This window comes from Cavia porcellus, unplaced genomic scaffold, assembly GCF_034190915.1.
Source record: "Cavia porcellus strain 051 isolate PalLab524CR breed Dunkin Hartley unplaced genomic scaffold, mCavPor4.1 scaffold_10, whole genome shotgun sequence".
Lineage (NCBI taxonomy): Eukaryota > Metazoa > Chordata > Mammalia > Rodentia > Caviidae > Cavia > Cavia porcellus.
This window is the reverse complement of record NW_026947493.1, coordinates 15,521,030-15,536,808: the sequence shown is the minus strand read 5'-3', so window position 1 is coordinate 15,536,808 and position 15,779 is coordinate 15,521,030. Positions and strand designations below refer to the sequence as shown.

Below are 15,779 nucleotides of genomic sequence, written 5' to 3'. Positions count from 1 at the left end.
GCCCAGCCTGTTTAGCTGCCGCGCCTGGCCATAGGTCTGCAGAGGAGGAGCTGGGCAGATCTGGGGTGCCCTCACTGGCCTCTCTGCGTGTCTGGAGGACTCTGGATATCTGCGCCCAGACTGCTGGAGTTCCCTCAGGCTTCCAGGTGCAGTGAAGGGGAGAGGTGGGTTTGAGGCTTCCACATCAGCCTCCCCATTCCGGCTTCATTTGGAGACCTGCTGAGCTCCCGATAGGTGGGCTGGCCCACACTACCAGCCTAGCCCAGCCTGTTTAGCTGCCGCGCCTGGCCACAGGTCTGCAGAGGAGGAGCTGGGCAGATCTGGGGTGCCCTCACTGGCCTCTCTGCGTGTCTGGAGGACTGTGGATATCTCTGCAACCAGGGAGGGTCCACAGGTTCCTGAAGCACTGCGGCCTGTGGTGAGTACCCTAACCCGGCTGCGATTGAAGAACTGTGGAGCTTCCAAGGGGCAGGTGGGCGCACAGTGTCCCTGAGGCCCAGCTTGTCTGGAACTGCGGAGTTCTGAGCAGGCAGAGGAGGGCCACTGGTTCTGTAGGCCTAATGGCTTGGGGTAGCGCGGCGCCAGAGTCTCAGTAGCTCCAAACATAGAAGGGGATTTTCAACAGATCCGGAGGAAGCTTTCAAATAACACTTGAAACACAGAAATATAGGAAAATGACAAAACGAAAGACCAAATTACAACCTCAAACCTCCAGCCCATCTCAAGAAACCCTAGGAGCGATGTATATAGAAGAAAATATATCCCATCTCCCTCATATATCGGACACAATAGCCACTAAAATTGACAAGCAACTCCAGGAAGCTTTAAAGAAATTCAAACTCGAAATAATCTCCCAGATAAAAGAAGAAATGATAAAAGAAATGAAAGAGGTTCTAAATATATCTAAAGAAAACACAGATAAAAAATTGGAGGAACTAAACAAAAAGATAGAATCCCTAGACGAGCAATATAAGAAACAAACAGAATACATAATGCAGATGCACAGAGATATACAGGAAATAAAAAACTCCACTGAAAGTTGTAAAAACCGCCTTAATGAAAGTGAAGATAGAATTTCAGACCTTGAAGACAGGATTGCAGCTAGTGAACAGGAAAGGAAAGATCTTTTGAAAATAACAAGGAACCAGGAAACAACAATTCAACAACTGCAAGATGATGCAAAGAAGAATAACATAAGAATGATAGGGATTAATGAAAGAGAGGGAGACAACATGAAGGATGTCAGGAGGATATTTAGAGAAGTAATAGCTGAAAATTTCCCAAGCATGAGATCAGAAACTGACATCAGGATCAGTGAAGCATATAGAACTCCAAACAGTCATAACCAAAATAAAACTACACCCAGACATATAATAATCACCATCCCAGAAATCCAACACAAGAATAGATTATTAAAAGCTGTCAGAGAGAAAAGACAAATCACTTATAAAGGAAAACCTATCAGAATCACAGCAGACTTCTCAGCACAAACGATAAAGTCAAGAAGAGCATGGAGTGAAGTATTCCAGATCCTAAAGCAAAATGATTTCCAACCAAGACTGATATATCCTGCAAAACTATCATTCAAAATAGATGGTGCAATACGATACTTCCATGACAAAAAACAGCTGAAGAACTTCATGAACACCAAACCAACCCTGCAAAAAATATTGAAAGACAGTTTAGATACACAAAGGAAAAAAGCACTAAGCAAAGCAAATAATTAAACAGAACCGAAAGATAAAGATGCAACAGCAGAGAGATAACATTCCTACAATTAACCAGCATTTAACAGTAATAACCATTAATGTAAATGGTCTCAATGCACCAATCAAAAGAAACAGACTAGCAGAATGGATCAAGAAACAAAATCCAACCATATGCTGTTTACAGGAAACCCATCTAACCCAGAAAGATACTCACAGACTGAAAGTCAAAGGATGGAAAACAATTCTTCATGCAGCAGGAATCCAAAAAAAGGCAGGAGTAGCCATTCTGTTTGCAGACAACGTGAACTTTAAACCAACAATGACCATAAAGGACAAAGAAGGTCACTACATACTCGTAAGGGGAAAACTCCAAGAGTAAGAGATAACTATCTTAAATATATACGCACCAAACTCCAGAGCACCCAGTTATATAAAACAATTATTAACAGAAATGAAAACTCAAATTATCAGTAACACAATTGTAACAGGAGACCTTAATACACCACTGACACCAAGGGACAGATCAACCAGACAGAAAATGAGCAAAGAAATAACAGAACTGAATCACACCTGTGAACAAATGGGTTTGATAGACATATACAGACTGTTCCACCCAACAACATCAGAATACACATTCTTCTCAGCAGTACATGGATCATTTTCTAAAATAGACCATATATTAGCTCACAGAACATATTTAAGCAAATGCAAAAGAGTTGAAATCATCCCTTGCATATTATCGGATCATAGCGCTCTGAAATTAGAAATTAATGACAAAGGATACTGCAAAAATTCCGCAAACACATGGAAACTAAATAACACACTCTTGAGTAATCAGTGGGTCACAGAAGAAATTAAAGAAGAAATTAAACAATACCTAAAAGAAAATGAAAATGCAGATACAACTTACCGGAATCTGTGGGATGCAATGAAAGCCGTTCTGAGAGGAAAATTTATTGCACTGAGTTCCCACATCAGGAAAACAGAACGAATACAAATAAATAACTTGATGCTACACCTCAAACAGCTAGAAAAAGAAGAGCAAGTCAAGCCCAAAGCCAAAAGAAGAGAGGAAATTATAAAAATCAGAGCAGAAATCAATGCAATAGAGACTAAGAAAACAATCCAAAGAATCAACGAATCAAAGAGTTGGTTCTTTGAAAGAATAAATAAAATCGATAAGCCCCTAGCCAACCTTATTTAAAAAAGGAAAGAAAAAGCTCAAATTCATGCAATAAGAAATGAAAAAGGAGAAATCACTACAGACCCAATAGAAATACAGAGGATCATCAACACCTATTTCGAAAACCACTACTCTCAAAAGTTTGATAACACAGAAGAAATAGACAGATTCTTAGAAGCATATGAAGTACCAAAGCTAGATCAAGAGGATATAAAACTGTTGAATAACCCAATCTCTGGTAATGAAATTGAGAATGTAATTGGGTCCTTGCCCACCAAGAAGAGCCCAGGCCCAGATGGATTCACTGCAGAATTCTACAAGAAATATAAAGAAGACCTAATGCCGACACTCCTCAAACTATTCAATGAAATTGAAAGGGAAGCAATCCTTCCTAAGTCATTCCTGGAAGCAAATATTACTCTAGTACCAAAACCTGAGAAAGACCCAACTATAAAAGAGAACTATAGACCGATCTCCCTAATGAACACAGATGCAAAAATCCTCAATAAAATATTGGCAAATAGAATCCAGCAAATCATCAAGAAGATTATACACCATGACCAAGTGGGATTCATCCCAGGAATGCAAGGATGGTTCAACATACGCAAATCAATAAATGTAATCCACCATATCAATAAAGCCAAAAATAAGAATCACATGATCATCTCTATAGATGCAGAAAAAGCCTTCGATAAGGTCCAACACTTATTCATGATAAGAACTTTACAGAAAATTGGAATAAATGGTCTTTACCTCAATATAATAAAGGCCATTTATGACAAACCAACAGCCAGCATCATACTAAATGGCCAAAAATTGAAAGCCTTTACTTTAAAATCGGGTACAAGACAAGGATGTCCTTTATCACCACTCCTATTTAATATAGTACTGGAAGTACTAGCCAGAGCAATTAGGCAAGAAAGAGAAATAAAAGGGGTAAAGATAGGAAAAGAAGAAGTTAAATTATCATTGTTTGCAGATGACATGATACTCTACATAGAAGACCCCCTAAACTCCATTGAAATACTCTTAGATACAATAAATAAATTCAGTAATGTGGCTGGATACAAAATCAATACTCAGAAATCAATAGCATTCCTATACACGAACAACAAAATTACAGAGAGGGAAATAAGAGAAACTGGACTATTCACATTAGCAAGCAAAAAAATGAAATATTTAGGAATTACTCTTACGAAAGAAGTGAAAGACTTATACAGTGAAAATTATAATACACTGAAAAAGGAAATTGAAGATGATCTCAGAAAATGGAAAGACATCCCTTGCTCATGGATAGGAAGAACAAACATTGTGAAAATGGCCATTCTCCCAAAACTGTTATACAGATTCAATGCAATCCCAATAGAAATACCATCAACATACCTTATAGATCTAGAGAAATCACTCCTAAATTTCATCTGGAACCAGAAGAGACCTAGAATCGCAAAGGCAATTCTAAGCAGCAAAGACAAAGCAGGAGGCATCACAATCCCTGACTTGAAGTTATACTACAAAGCAACAGTAGTAAAATCAACATGGTATTGGAATCAAAACAGAGCTGAAGATCAGTGGAATAGATTAGAAGATACAACCACAACTATGAACACACTCAACCACTTTATTTTTGATAAAGGAGCCAAGCAGGTTCACTGGAAGAACGACAGTCTCTTTAATAAATGGTGCTGGAAAAACTGGCTCTCCATTTGCCGAAAACTAAAGCTAGACCCATGCCTATCACCATGTACTAAATTAAAATCTAAATGGGTCAAAGATCTGAATATTAAAACAGAAACACTAAATCTATTGGAAGACAAAATAGGTAGAAACCTTGGAGACATAGGAGTAGGTAAAGAATTCATGAACAGGACTCAAACCGCACGGGAAATACTTCCCAGAATCAATAACTGGGACCACTTCTTATTAAAAAGTTTCTGCATGTCAAAAGAAATCTCCAGCATAGTGAAAAGAAAACCCACAAACTGGGAAAAGATTTTAGTGAACTCTCTCTCAGACAAGGGCCTTTTGTCTAAAACATATAAAGAATTAAAGAAACTCAGACCTCCGAAATTCAAAGATCCAATCCAAAAATGGGCATCTGAGATGAATATGCAATTCTCAGATGAAGAAATGCAAATGGCAAATAAATACATGAAAAAATGCTCATCATCATTGGTCATTAGAGAAATGCAAATTAAAACCACACTGAGATACCATCTCACTCCTGAAAGAATGGCCAGGATCAAGAAAACCGACAACAAATGCTGGAGAGGCTGTGGGGAAAAAGGAACTCTCCTGCACTGCTGGTGGGAGTGTAGACTGGTACAGCCTTTGTGGAGATCTGTCTGGAGATTTCTCAAAAAGTTGGGACTGGAAATCCCATTTATTCCAGCTATTCCACTTCTAGGCATATTCCCAGAAGAACTGAAAGCATCATACCACAGTGATATATGTGCACCTATGTTTATAGCAGCACAATTTGTAATCGCCAGATCTTGGAAACAACCCAAGTGCCCATCAACTGAGGAATGGATAAAAAAGTTGTGGTATTTCTATACAATGGAGTATTATTCAGCTATAAAGAAGGATCACATTGAGATATTTATCAATAAATGGGCGCAGCTTGAGACCATACTCATTAGTGAAATAAATCAATCTCGCATGTGTGAATACCGAATAGTTTCCCTAATGTAAATAATGATTCAAATATATAAAAATATGTGGTAATCATGATTCCCCATTAGGTGGTCTTGAAGCCTTATAAAGTTTTCACTCATTAATTAGAAAGGCTTTATTCTGGGCTTCTTGATATGAAAATATTTGAAGCTAGAGTATATGAAGTTTTATCCAAATATTTCAAGGAAAAAGACACTATGGTAACTACTATTAAGTCAGGTTATAAGGTGGTGAAGTACTAGGTTGTTGAAACAGTCATGCTGTGACCTCTATTGTTATATTGTTATGTCCTGTTTTATCTCAATCTCCCCCTTATTGTTTCAAAAAAAAATTATTTAGTCATTTCTTATGTTTGTCTTAATTAAAGAAAAAATTCAAAAAAAATTAGGATATATAAATAGTAACTCTTTTCGATTTCCTATTAACTTGTTTTGAAGTCCTGTAGTACTCCCACGATCTTGTTTTGACTGATTAGACTCTGTTCCATTCTATATGATAGTATCAAGTTTGAAGACATAGGCAACTACTTTGAAGACAATAAGATTCACTAAGATACCCATTCTGGTTTGACTATTGTCTTCTTTGGAAGTCCTGTAATGTTTACAATGCCTAAGTTTTATGGGTCTTGTTCTCTACTGTTTTGTCCAACTTTATAATATCTAATAAGATAGACAATTCTTTTTAAGGAAACAAGGGACAACGTTGATAACCATTGTTGATAAACTTGTACTCTGTTCTACACCATGTGCTATGTCTATCCTTGGTATTGACTGACAGCTTTGTTTTGCCATATTTGACTGTATTCTTCCCCCCCCCCCCCCAAAGAAAGTAATAAGCACTAAGGAGTAATAAAATCCAAGATGTGTAAATTTTGTTGTAAAAAAGAGAGGGGAAAAAAAAAAAAAGAAAAAGAGCTCTAACGGATATAACAGCAAGTGTGTTTGGGGGTGTTAAATAGCTGACTTTATCAATGTTTTTGGAACATTGAACACAGCTGTTTGCAGTCTCCCTGTTTGAATGTCCACCTTGTGTTCTTTGATACTGTGATTTGAGGAACTATTTTCAAGAAGATAGTGTGTAATCTACTAGCAGGTAATTTCTTACTGTTATGTTTTTTTGTTTTGTTGTGTTTTGTTTTGTTTTGTTTTGTTTTGTAGTTCTGTATTGCGTGTACCCTTACGCCGCTTTGGTTTGTTTTGTGTTTTTCTCTTTTTCCTCTTAAATAAAAAAAAAAAAAAAAAAAAAAAAAAAAAAAAAAAAAGAAATTTAGTAAGCACAGGTTTGGCATGTGGGCAACTCTGGGTACAATCTTTAGTTCTAACAACAACAACAACAACAACAACAACAACAACAACAACAGGTCTACAAATGTAGCTTCAAAGTTAAATGTATAAGCATGTAACACCGATTATAACATAAGTACTGATGAAAACCCAAATATTTAATCACAGGAAATGGATTAAGTTTTGGTATATTTATATAACATGGACTAAAATGTAGCCTCAACCCTTATAACATAATTATGTTTGTTAGAATCTATAATGAAAATAGGTAGAAAAAGATCAATTTTGTATGTCTCTATCTGGTAACCTAAGCAACTCTTTTGAAGATAACAATATGCAATATTACAACCATTATTAAATCCCTATCATCTTGTTTTGAATATTATATTATTATTGTTTTTGAGTTTTTTGTTCTTCTAGCTGTCTCTCTCTTTTTTTTGGTGCTGGGGATTGAACCCATTGTGCTTGCCAGGCACCTGCTTATGCTTAATCCCAGGCCCTTGTTGTTTGTCTCTTGTTTTTTTCCTTATCTGTGTGTTTTTTCTCTTTCAAATGAAAAAAAAGTAATTATGAAGCAGAGTAGGGACTAATTTTGGTAAAAGACATGTGGGTGTGTGTGTATTATATGTATATTCACATATACAAAGAACAAAAATTTTGAGAGAAATATACTAAAATGGCCTGAAAGTCTGGGATAAAATTGTAGGTAAAAGTTTTTCCTTCTACTAGTCTGAAATTGCTTTTCATTCTATAACAAATATGCAGAGTGCAAAATTTAAAATAGTAAAATACTTATTTTTAAAATTTTAAAATAAAAAAATATACATGAGCACAGAAGTACTTATAATAAAAATAAAGTCCCTGGAAAATGTAAAACAATTTCTATTTTACAAATAAATAGATATATAACATACAAATATATATATATATATATATATATATATATATATATATATATATACTGAAAAATAAAGATGGCACTAAAAAACACTACGACAAAGCCAGGTGCAATGGTGCATTCTTGGAATCTCAGCATTTGAGAGGTTGAGGCAGAAGGACCTCAACCTTTAGGACAGCTTGGAAACTTGGAACTCATCTCAAAACAAAACAGACACATGGCAGTTTATATCACTTTCTTTTTTGGCTACAATGTATTATTCTAGATAGAATTCCATTAAACAGCTATTTTCTCAGAGAAACATTATTATTACCACAGGTGGTTAAATATTCAGTTGAAGATTTGGTATCAAATATGTCAATGTCATTTATGCAGAGACAGGATGTAAAATATTTTAAACATCTTTTTTGTAGTATTAGGAATTGAACTCAGGGCCTTGTGTACCCCATGCAAGTATTCCACCACTGAGCTATACCCTTGGCCCTTAAATACTGTACTCTGAAATAAAAAACTTATGCTATAGAGTAAAAGCCAAAACATAAAGATCATAGAAAAAATCTGATACACTAAAATTGTACTGAATTATGGCATCTGCAAAGTACTACTATTCAACTTACTTAGAACTAGGATGCTAAGTTTAATAGACATTACATATGTGATAAAATTTTATTAGAATTAAGATAAATTATAGAAGAAATTACTGAAATATGACATCTATAATTTTGAAAGGTACTGAAATGTAAAGTGTTCAAAATGGTGAAGCCCTACTCTTAAAAAGTAGCAAGAAGAGGTACTCCAAGTAACTCCACTAACTGTAAGCTATATTTGAGCTCTATAGTGTACAGTGCTTAAAATGGTCACAAAGTGGTCCACGTATGAGGATTTGAAAAGGAAATCTCTTAAGTACAATCATTTATGGTACATAAATACCAAACATAATTATAGCTACACAGATAATCAATTGGAATTATTTGTGAACATCAACCCCATCAATTTTCCCTGACATTTACAACTTCCCTGGTTCATTCTGCAGAGTTCTGGGACATGTCTGTAAATCAAACTGAGTGGCTGATGTGGAAAAAAGTGCAAAAGATGAGAGCAGAAGGGAAAACCAAACCAAACCAAACCAAACCAAACCAACCAAACCAAAAAACTCCAAGAAAATTCTTAATATACCTAAGTGCAATGTAGTAATGGAAGACTAGAAAGGCATACAAACTGTATTTTTAAATTATTAATAAAAGTCCTTGCTTTAACAGCTTTCTCCTTAAGCATCTGTTTACAAAATTCAGTTTCTTTTTTAATCAGAGTTTATTAGTATATTTTAGATAAACATGATGATCGTGCATTCATCATAGAGAACTTGTACCTGTACACGAGGTAACTCATTTTGTGCTCCATTTCCCTATCCTCCCTTGAATCCCGCAATAATGCTTTGTTTCCATATTTTCCTTTTCTCTGTCTTTATTTTACATTTCCCTTTTGTTCCTTTCCCCTTTCAGTTTCTAAAATTAAAAAATATGAAGACAGTAATTTGCTTTTAAAAAGTTCTTTAGGTTTCTATTAAATGTGTATCTAAATTATGATTTAGTTACCAAACTCGAGTTTTGTTGTTCCTTAGAGGTTGTCAAGTCTGATTCAATCAATGGAAAGATTCCATTTTTTTCTGGCTCTATTCTTGACAGGCAGTAATTCAGCTTTTCTCTTGAAGGCTCCTAGTAAGGGGAAACCTATCTCAGAAGCAGCACTAGTGAAAAGTGAACTGTACAACAGCGGGTTGGATTTTCCCTGTAATGAATAGATACCTACTTTCTTGAAACCAACATCCTCCTGTTTCCATTTTTGTGAGCCATCCTAGATACAAATCTAATTAGAGATACAGTACAGATACATACTCCTAAAACAGTCTCTTTGGGAGTACAAGAACCTCAAGCTTCCACTGAGTTTTTTAGTCAGTCAAAAGCCCTCAGATTCCATTTAATGTAAACTAGGTTTCTCTTTCTGTCTTGTATCATGATTTTTTGGGCGATTTTCAATGAAATAATACTTAGTCGACTAAGTTTAAGACTATTTTATTAGCTTTTGACTCACTTTTTCATTCTATCAAGGCCTTTTCAGAAATTCAATAGTTCTATTCAATTTATTTCTCCCTTTTGATTTTGTCTAATTTATAAATGTGTTATGTGCAATTTGATTGGATAAGCCCACAGAGTTTGAGAAACATCTATTATGATCCACAGGTTGCACCAGAGTTATAAGCGTAACTACCTGGTCTAAGTTTCCTGTCCTTTTCCTCATGTTGTCCATTTTTCCTGAAAAGGCTCTCAGGGAAGATTCCTGTATCACTGGGAAGCAAAACAGATACTTCAAGCGATTTATAGGCTAGTCTAACTAGAGTGGAAAGATTTAAGTTCCTCATCTGGTAAAAAGAGAAAGTATTAGATTTAATGTGGCTTTGTATGGAAAAGCTACCAAATGCAAGCTCTAGATGGTAAGCAGTACCACCCAGCACTGTCAACTTAAATAAAAAATTGAAGGTTTTAGGGCATGGTTTTCCAGGTTTAAATCCTGATACCAGGATTTGCTTGTTGCATAATGCTGGGTAAGTCAGTTTTTCTGTGCTGTGATTTCTTCATCAGTAAATCAGCGTAATTGTAGTAACTGCTTGAGCTTGGCATCCAAAGAAAGAAGGGAAGAAAAGAAAGATTAGTTGAAAGGAAAGACAAGAAGTCATGCTGAAGGGGGAGGGTGTTATTCGTTGTTTTGAAAACTGTTTATTACAATTTGCAACTCAAGCTTTTATTTCTTTTTGCATTGAGAAATTAAGTCAAGGACAGATGAGATTTCTTTCTTGGTAATCAGTACATAGTGTTCTCAGGTCTTTTCCTCTACTAGAATGTGTAACAAATGCTTATGCAGTTAAAACAAACAAATGACTAACCTTAGGAAATAGGACTGTAATGATTTCTTAAAAATACAGAATCTCATCTTGTATATTTTGGTTGTACTGCACTCTTGTATGTTCCTCAGACATGAACATAAATGACTTTACATGAATCAGTTGTACTGTTGGGCTACTATAAATACAAACAAATAAAAATACATATTTTCTCCCAATCCCATGCTAAGGGATTGAACCCAGGGCCTTATTTGTATTAAATATCTACCTCATTAATTTTCTTTGTCTTTCTCCCTCTCTTTCTCTCCTTCAATGTTCCTTTCTCTGTGGCACTGGAGATTGAATTCAGGGAGTACTGAGCAACATTCCAGTCTTTTTTTTGGAGAAAGTATCTTAAGTTGTCCAAACTTGTCTTAAAGTTTTCAATCTTCCTGCTTTAGAAAGGACTGCAGACATTCACCACTGTATGTGCCTAGCTTTCCATAAATATTTTCTGACTAATTTTGTTGGTAGAGTTTTTAAGTCGCTGTGGGCCATATATTCCAAACCTCTCATGAGCAGCTGGACTGCAGAGGCGGTGGCGCTGAAACTCAGAGCCATAGCTGGTGCCCTAAACAAGTTTTGGTGAGGCTTCTTCCATCTTCCCTGAGTCCTGAAGTTGGCTCCACCTATGAATCCAGCTAGAGGCTATTCTGGTTCTCCAGTTTCAAGGGCGATTCCTGGCTCAGCCTTGATGCCCCATTTGTACCCATAATACCTGTTTTTGTTACATTAAACTATGTACCACAGAAAGGAGATGAGAAAGAATGAAAAAAAGAACTGAAATATGAATAACAAGCTCAGGCAGGGGAATAGCCTATAATTTTTCATCTTGTTTCCTTTTATATATTGTTGGTTCTGGAAAGGTGTATATGTTAATAGAAAACATATGTATTCCTAGATATGCATATTTTAAAAATATATGCATATATAACTAATATGCTCGAAAACGTCATACTGACCTTAGGGGGTTTAAACGGATAGTCTGGTGAAAAGGTAATATCAAGAAAGAACACTCCTCCTTCATAAACAGATCCTGGGGGTCCCAATATAGTTGACCTCCATTCATAAATGTTGTCTCCTTTGGGTCCAGCACTGAAATAAGACATACAAATGAAATCTGCTTAGAAATTACACGAACTCTCAAATTTTAAAAAATCAATTTATAGTAATAATAAATGAAGCAAGTCTATAAAAATGTAACAAAGTCAACAGATTAATTCTATATTATGATTCATATGTTAACATCATCATAAATGAAATAGGTGGGTATTACACGATAAAACAGAACCAAGAAGATTCTGTTGTACCAATCAGAAACCTAAGCTTATGGAACAAAAGATTCCAAGGAATGGAGGTAGGAGCACAACTGATTAAACATGACATTATCTTTCTTAAAAGAGAAAAACAGCTTTGGGGCCAAAGAGACAAAATTTCAAAGCTAGAAAAACCACGGGAGAACAGTCTAAACTCTTTTGCTAACAACTGAGAGCACAAATGAGGTTTGTGGAGATCAATAAACACACATAATTCAGAAGACTCAGCTCAACAGCACATCCAGTCAGGATCTTCTTCATTTCTCCCTACCCTATGCACTCTCAGGCACCCCAATGCCAGCCCATTTGTCATGAGCCATGCAGTCTGTACATAAGATAACTCTATTTTTTTAACTATTACTTTTTGAGAAATTTTTGGAGGTGCAGATTTTGTTTAGTTCCCAATGCTAGTAAGTACATGTTTACGTTGCTAGCAAAGCAAAGGAAGCCACAGGGCTAGTAGCTGCCAAAATACGCTTCTGAGTTGCAGAGACATTCACTGAGGAAAATAAGGCCCACATGAACCAAGTAAGGTGAAAGAACTAATGCTTTTTCAGTGAATAAAAGGGAAAAGGAGATTAGAATTTAGCTTTTGAGGTCTCAGGGTTTGTTTAGCAGTAGGGCACTTGCCTAGCATGCACTAGATCCTGGGTTTGCTCTCAGGCACTGGGGTGGAAAGAAAAAGCAGCAGCTTTTCAATGTTTTTTTTCTTGCTTCATCAAGAACTAGAAATTCTCATTACTTGTAGCCAAATGGAAATCTAGTAAGCTGCTTGGGAAACCCTTAGTTTCTTTTCTCAACAAATTTTAATTTCTTTTCTCTATTTTGAAATTAGTTCATATCTACCAAAATTCATTGTTGAGCAGCACATCAAAAGAACATTTTTCACAACAAAATTGAGATTATCCCAGGAATGTAAGGATTGTTTAATAACAAAATTATTCATGTAATTAAGCTCACTAACATTAAAGTAGAAAAGAAAATAATGTTACTGGATGCAGAAAAAGGTCCACTAGACTTCAGCATCCATTTATTTGTATTTTAACGAACAAAACTAAAACAAAACAAAAACTTTAGAATTTGAATACAAGTAAACTTCTTTAATCTGATAAAGGACATTTAACAAAAATTCTCAGCAACTACTGCACTCAGTGGTAAAATATTAAGTGTTCCCTTTACATGGAGGAGCAATGTATAGTTGCTTGCCTTCTAATCGATAATATGCTAGACTGTATTCATTAAAGTATGAAAAAATACAAAGAAAAAACAGGCATATGCATTGGGATGGAAAAAATAAAATGGCATTTTAATGTGTATGTATGCAGAAAAACTCCACCATATATATAATTTATTAAATTTAATAAAAATTTAACAGTACGGTTGATGTAAGATCAATATTCAGATATGAATTTCATTTCAATGTACCAAACTGGAAAATGTGTAAAACTTACTGAAATACACTCAAAAGTGTAAACTAAATGAAGAGTGATATCAGATATATGGGTAAGGAAACCTAATATCCTAGAGATGTTTTCTCCGTTTTATTATAATTCCAATGAAAAGTGCAAAATATTTTTATTTAAATGAAACCTGAAAAGTTGATACTGCCAGGGAAATAGCTCAGGAGCACAGCACCCGGCAAGCACAAGGTCCTGAGTTTGAATCCCGGTACAGAAAAGCAAAGCAAAGCAAAGCAAAGCAAAGCAAAGCAAAGCAAAGCAAAGCAAAGCAAAGCAAAGCAAAGCAAAGCAAAGAAAAGAAAGAAAAGAAAAAAGTTTATCATAAAGTTTATTATTTGGAAACTCAGAGACATTTCTGAGTTGAGTTGATGGGGCTGGAAACAGTGTGGAAAATGGAGCCCAAAAGGCTGGGTCCCAACCTTGACAAACACACAAATCCTGTGGATTAAATGCTTACATTCAAAAGTCAAAATTTTAGAGTCTGAGTACACAAAGTGACATGGCGTGCCACAAACTGAGAATAGTTAGATCATATAAAACTGACCAAGTTTTAGTGTCCGGACATACAATTCCTATGAATTGTTAAGAAAAAACCCTAGCATTCTATTACAAAACACATAGTGTTAGATATATTCTTACATATGTAGAAAAGTACAAAAATACTAGGTGCGTAAAGCAAGTTGCAGTGTGTGAATACAGTGTGGTACCACTGTATAAATAAAAACGGAACGAGTGTTCAGAGGGTAGCTCAGTGGCATTTCCCAAAAGAGGAAACATGAATGAAAAATGCTCAATTAAAAAAAAAAAAACAATGGAAATAAGACCTAAAATCACAAAGCAGTAATACCATTTTACAAAACATATATGCAATAATAAATGTGCAACAAAACTACTGATGAGAATGTGGGAAAAGCAGAGGTTCAACACATTGCTGATAAATGTGTTCAGTCATTCTAGATAAGAATGCAGACCTCCCTTCATAAAAGAGTAAAATTTTGATTTTGAAATTTTGTAGCAACGTGGATGGAAATGGAAGACACTATGTTATGTAAGATACATCAGACACAGAAAACCAAATATTTCATTGTTTTCACACGGAAGGTAAGAAGTTCATTTCACAGAAGCGGAAAATAAATTATATTTACCCAAGCCTCAGAAGTGTACAGGGAGAGAGTGGAGTGAGGTGTAGTTAGTGGATATGAAGTACCTGGATGGAAGTACTTCTAATGTCCAACAGCACAAGGAGGTAACTATAATTGACAATAATTAACGAAATATTTCAAAACAGCTAGTAGAGAGGATTTTGAATGTCCACAACACACAAAAAAAGACAAAATTTCTCAGATGAGAATATGCTAATTACTCCAATTTCATCATTATGCACCCTACACAATATCGCACTGTGCCTCTTAGATAGTGTCAATTAAAAATAAAAGCATATTAAAAAGAATGTGAGTTTATCTAGCTAAGTTAAATATATTCCTATTTTTAGGAATAGGAATAGTACTGCACTCCTTGGCATGTACCCCACAGCAACTTCTTTGCAGGTGTACCAAAAGACAAGTAAGTAGAAAAACTTTGGTAGAAGCATTTCTAACAGCAAAACTGGAAGCAACACAAATATTTACTAACAGTAAATGAATAACTTCATTCAAAGAAATGCTATACAGCAGTTAAAATATTCAGAATAATATGAATAAACCCTATGAATACACTGAATTAAAAAACTTTTAAAAGAATGTATTCAGACGGTACTGTATCTAACAAAGTTTTAAAACAAACAAGCAAATTGGAAAATATATTGATGAGGGACACAATAAATATGGAGAAGAAAGAAGCTCAGAAAAGTAGTTTCCTGGGTGGGAACAGAAATTTGAGGTGCAGCACACAGGAGCTCCAGTGGTTCTGGGCACGTTCTACTTCTCTGTGTGTCGTGGATTCTGGTATGATCTGTTTTATTACTAAGTTTTATAAACTACTCAAGTGGTGTTAGATACATTATTATATATGTAAAAAAGTACAAAAATATTATGTGGGTAAAGCAAGTTGCAGTGTGTGAATATATAGTGTGGTACCACTGTATAAATAAAAACAGAACCAGGGTTCAGAGTGTAATACAGTGGCAGAGCACTAGCCTAGCATGCATGAAGTCCTGGGTTCCATCCCCAGCATCATACACCAAAAACCAAAACTCTGATCCTAGTGTATAAATATATTGTTTATGGATTAATATTTATATTGGATTCCTTAAGAAATGGACTGGAAAGATAAACTCTAAGGTCATGATAGTGATTATGCAAGGAACAAAGGGTAAAGAGT

At 35.4% G+C, this 15,779-nt stretch overlaps 1 protein-coding gene across 2 annotated transcripts in view; it reads right to left on the bottom strand.

Annotated features, from left to right (window-relative positions):
- LOC100722511 (ubiquitin-conjugating enzyme E2 E2) overlaps positions 1 to 15,779 on the bottom strand; it is a 370,467-nt gene that overhangs the window by 94,763 nt on the left and 259,925 nt on the right. For both annotated transcript variants that reach the window (XM_003480168.5, XM_023561705.2), the window contains exon 4: positions 11,647 to 11,779. In XM_003480168.5, the coding sequence (XP_003480216.1) occupies positions 11,647 to 11,779 (133 nt within the window). The remainder of the gene's footprint in view (positions 1 to 11,646; positions 11,780 to 15,779) is intronic.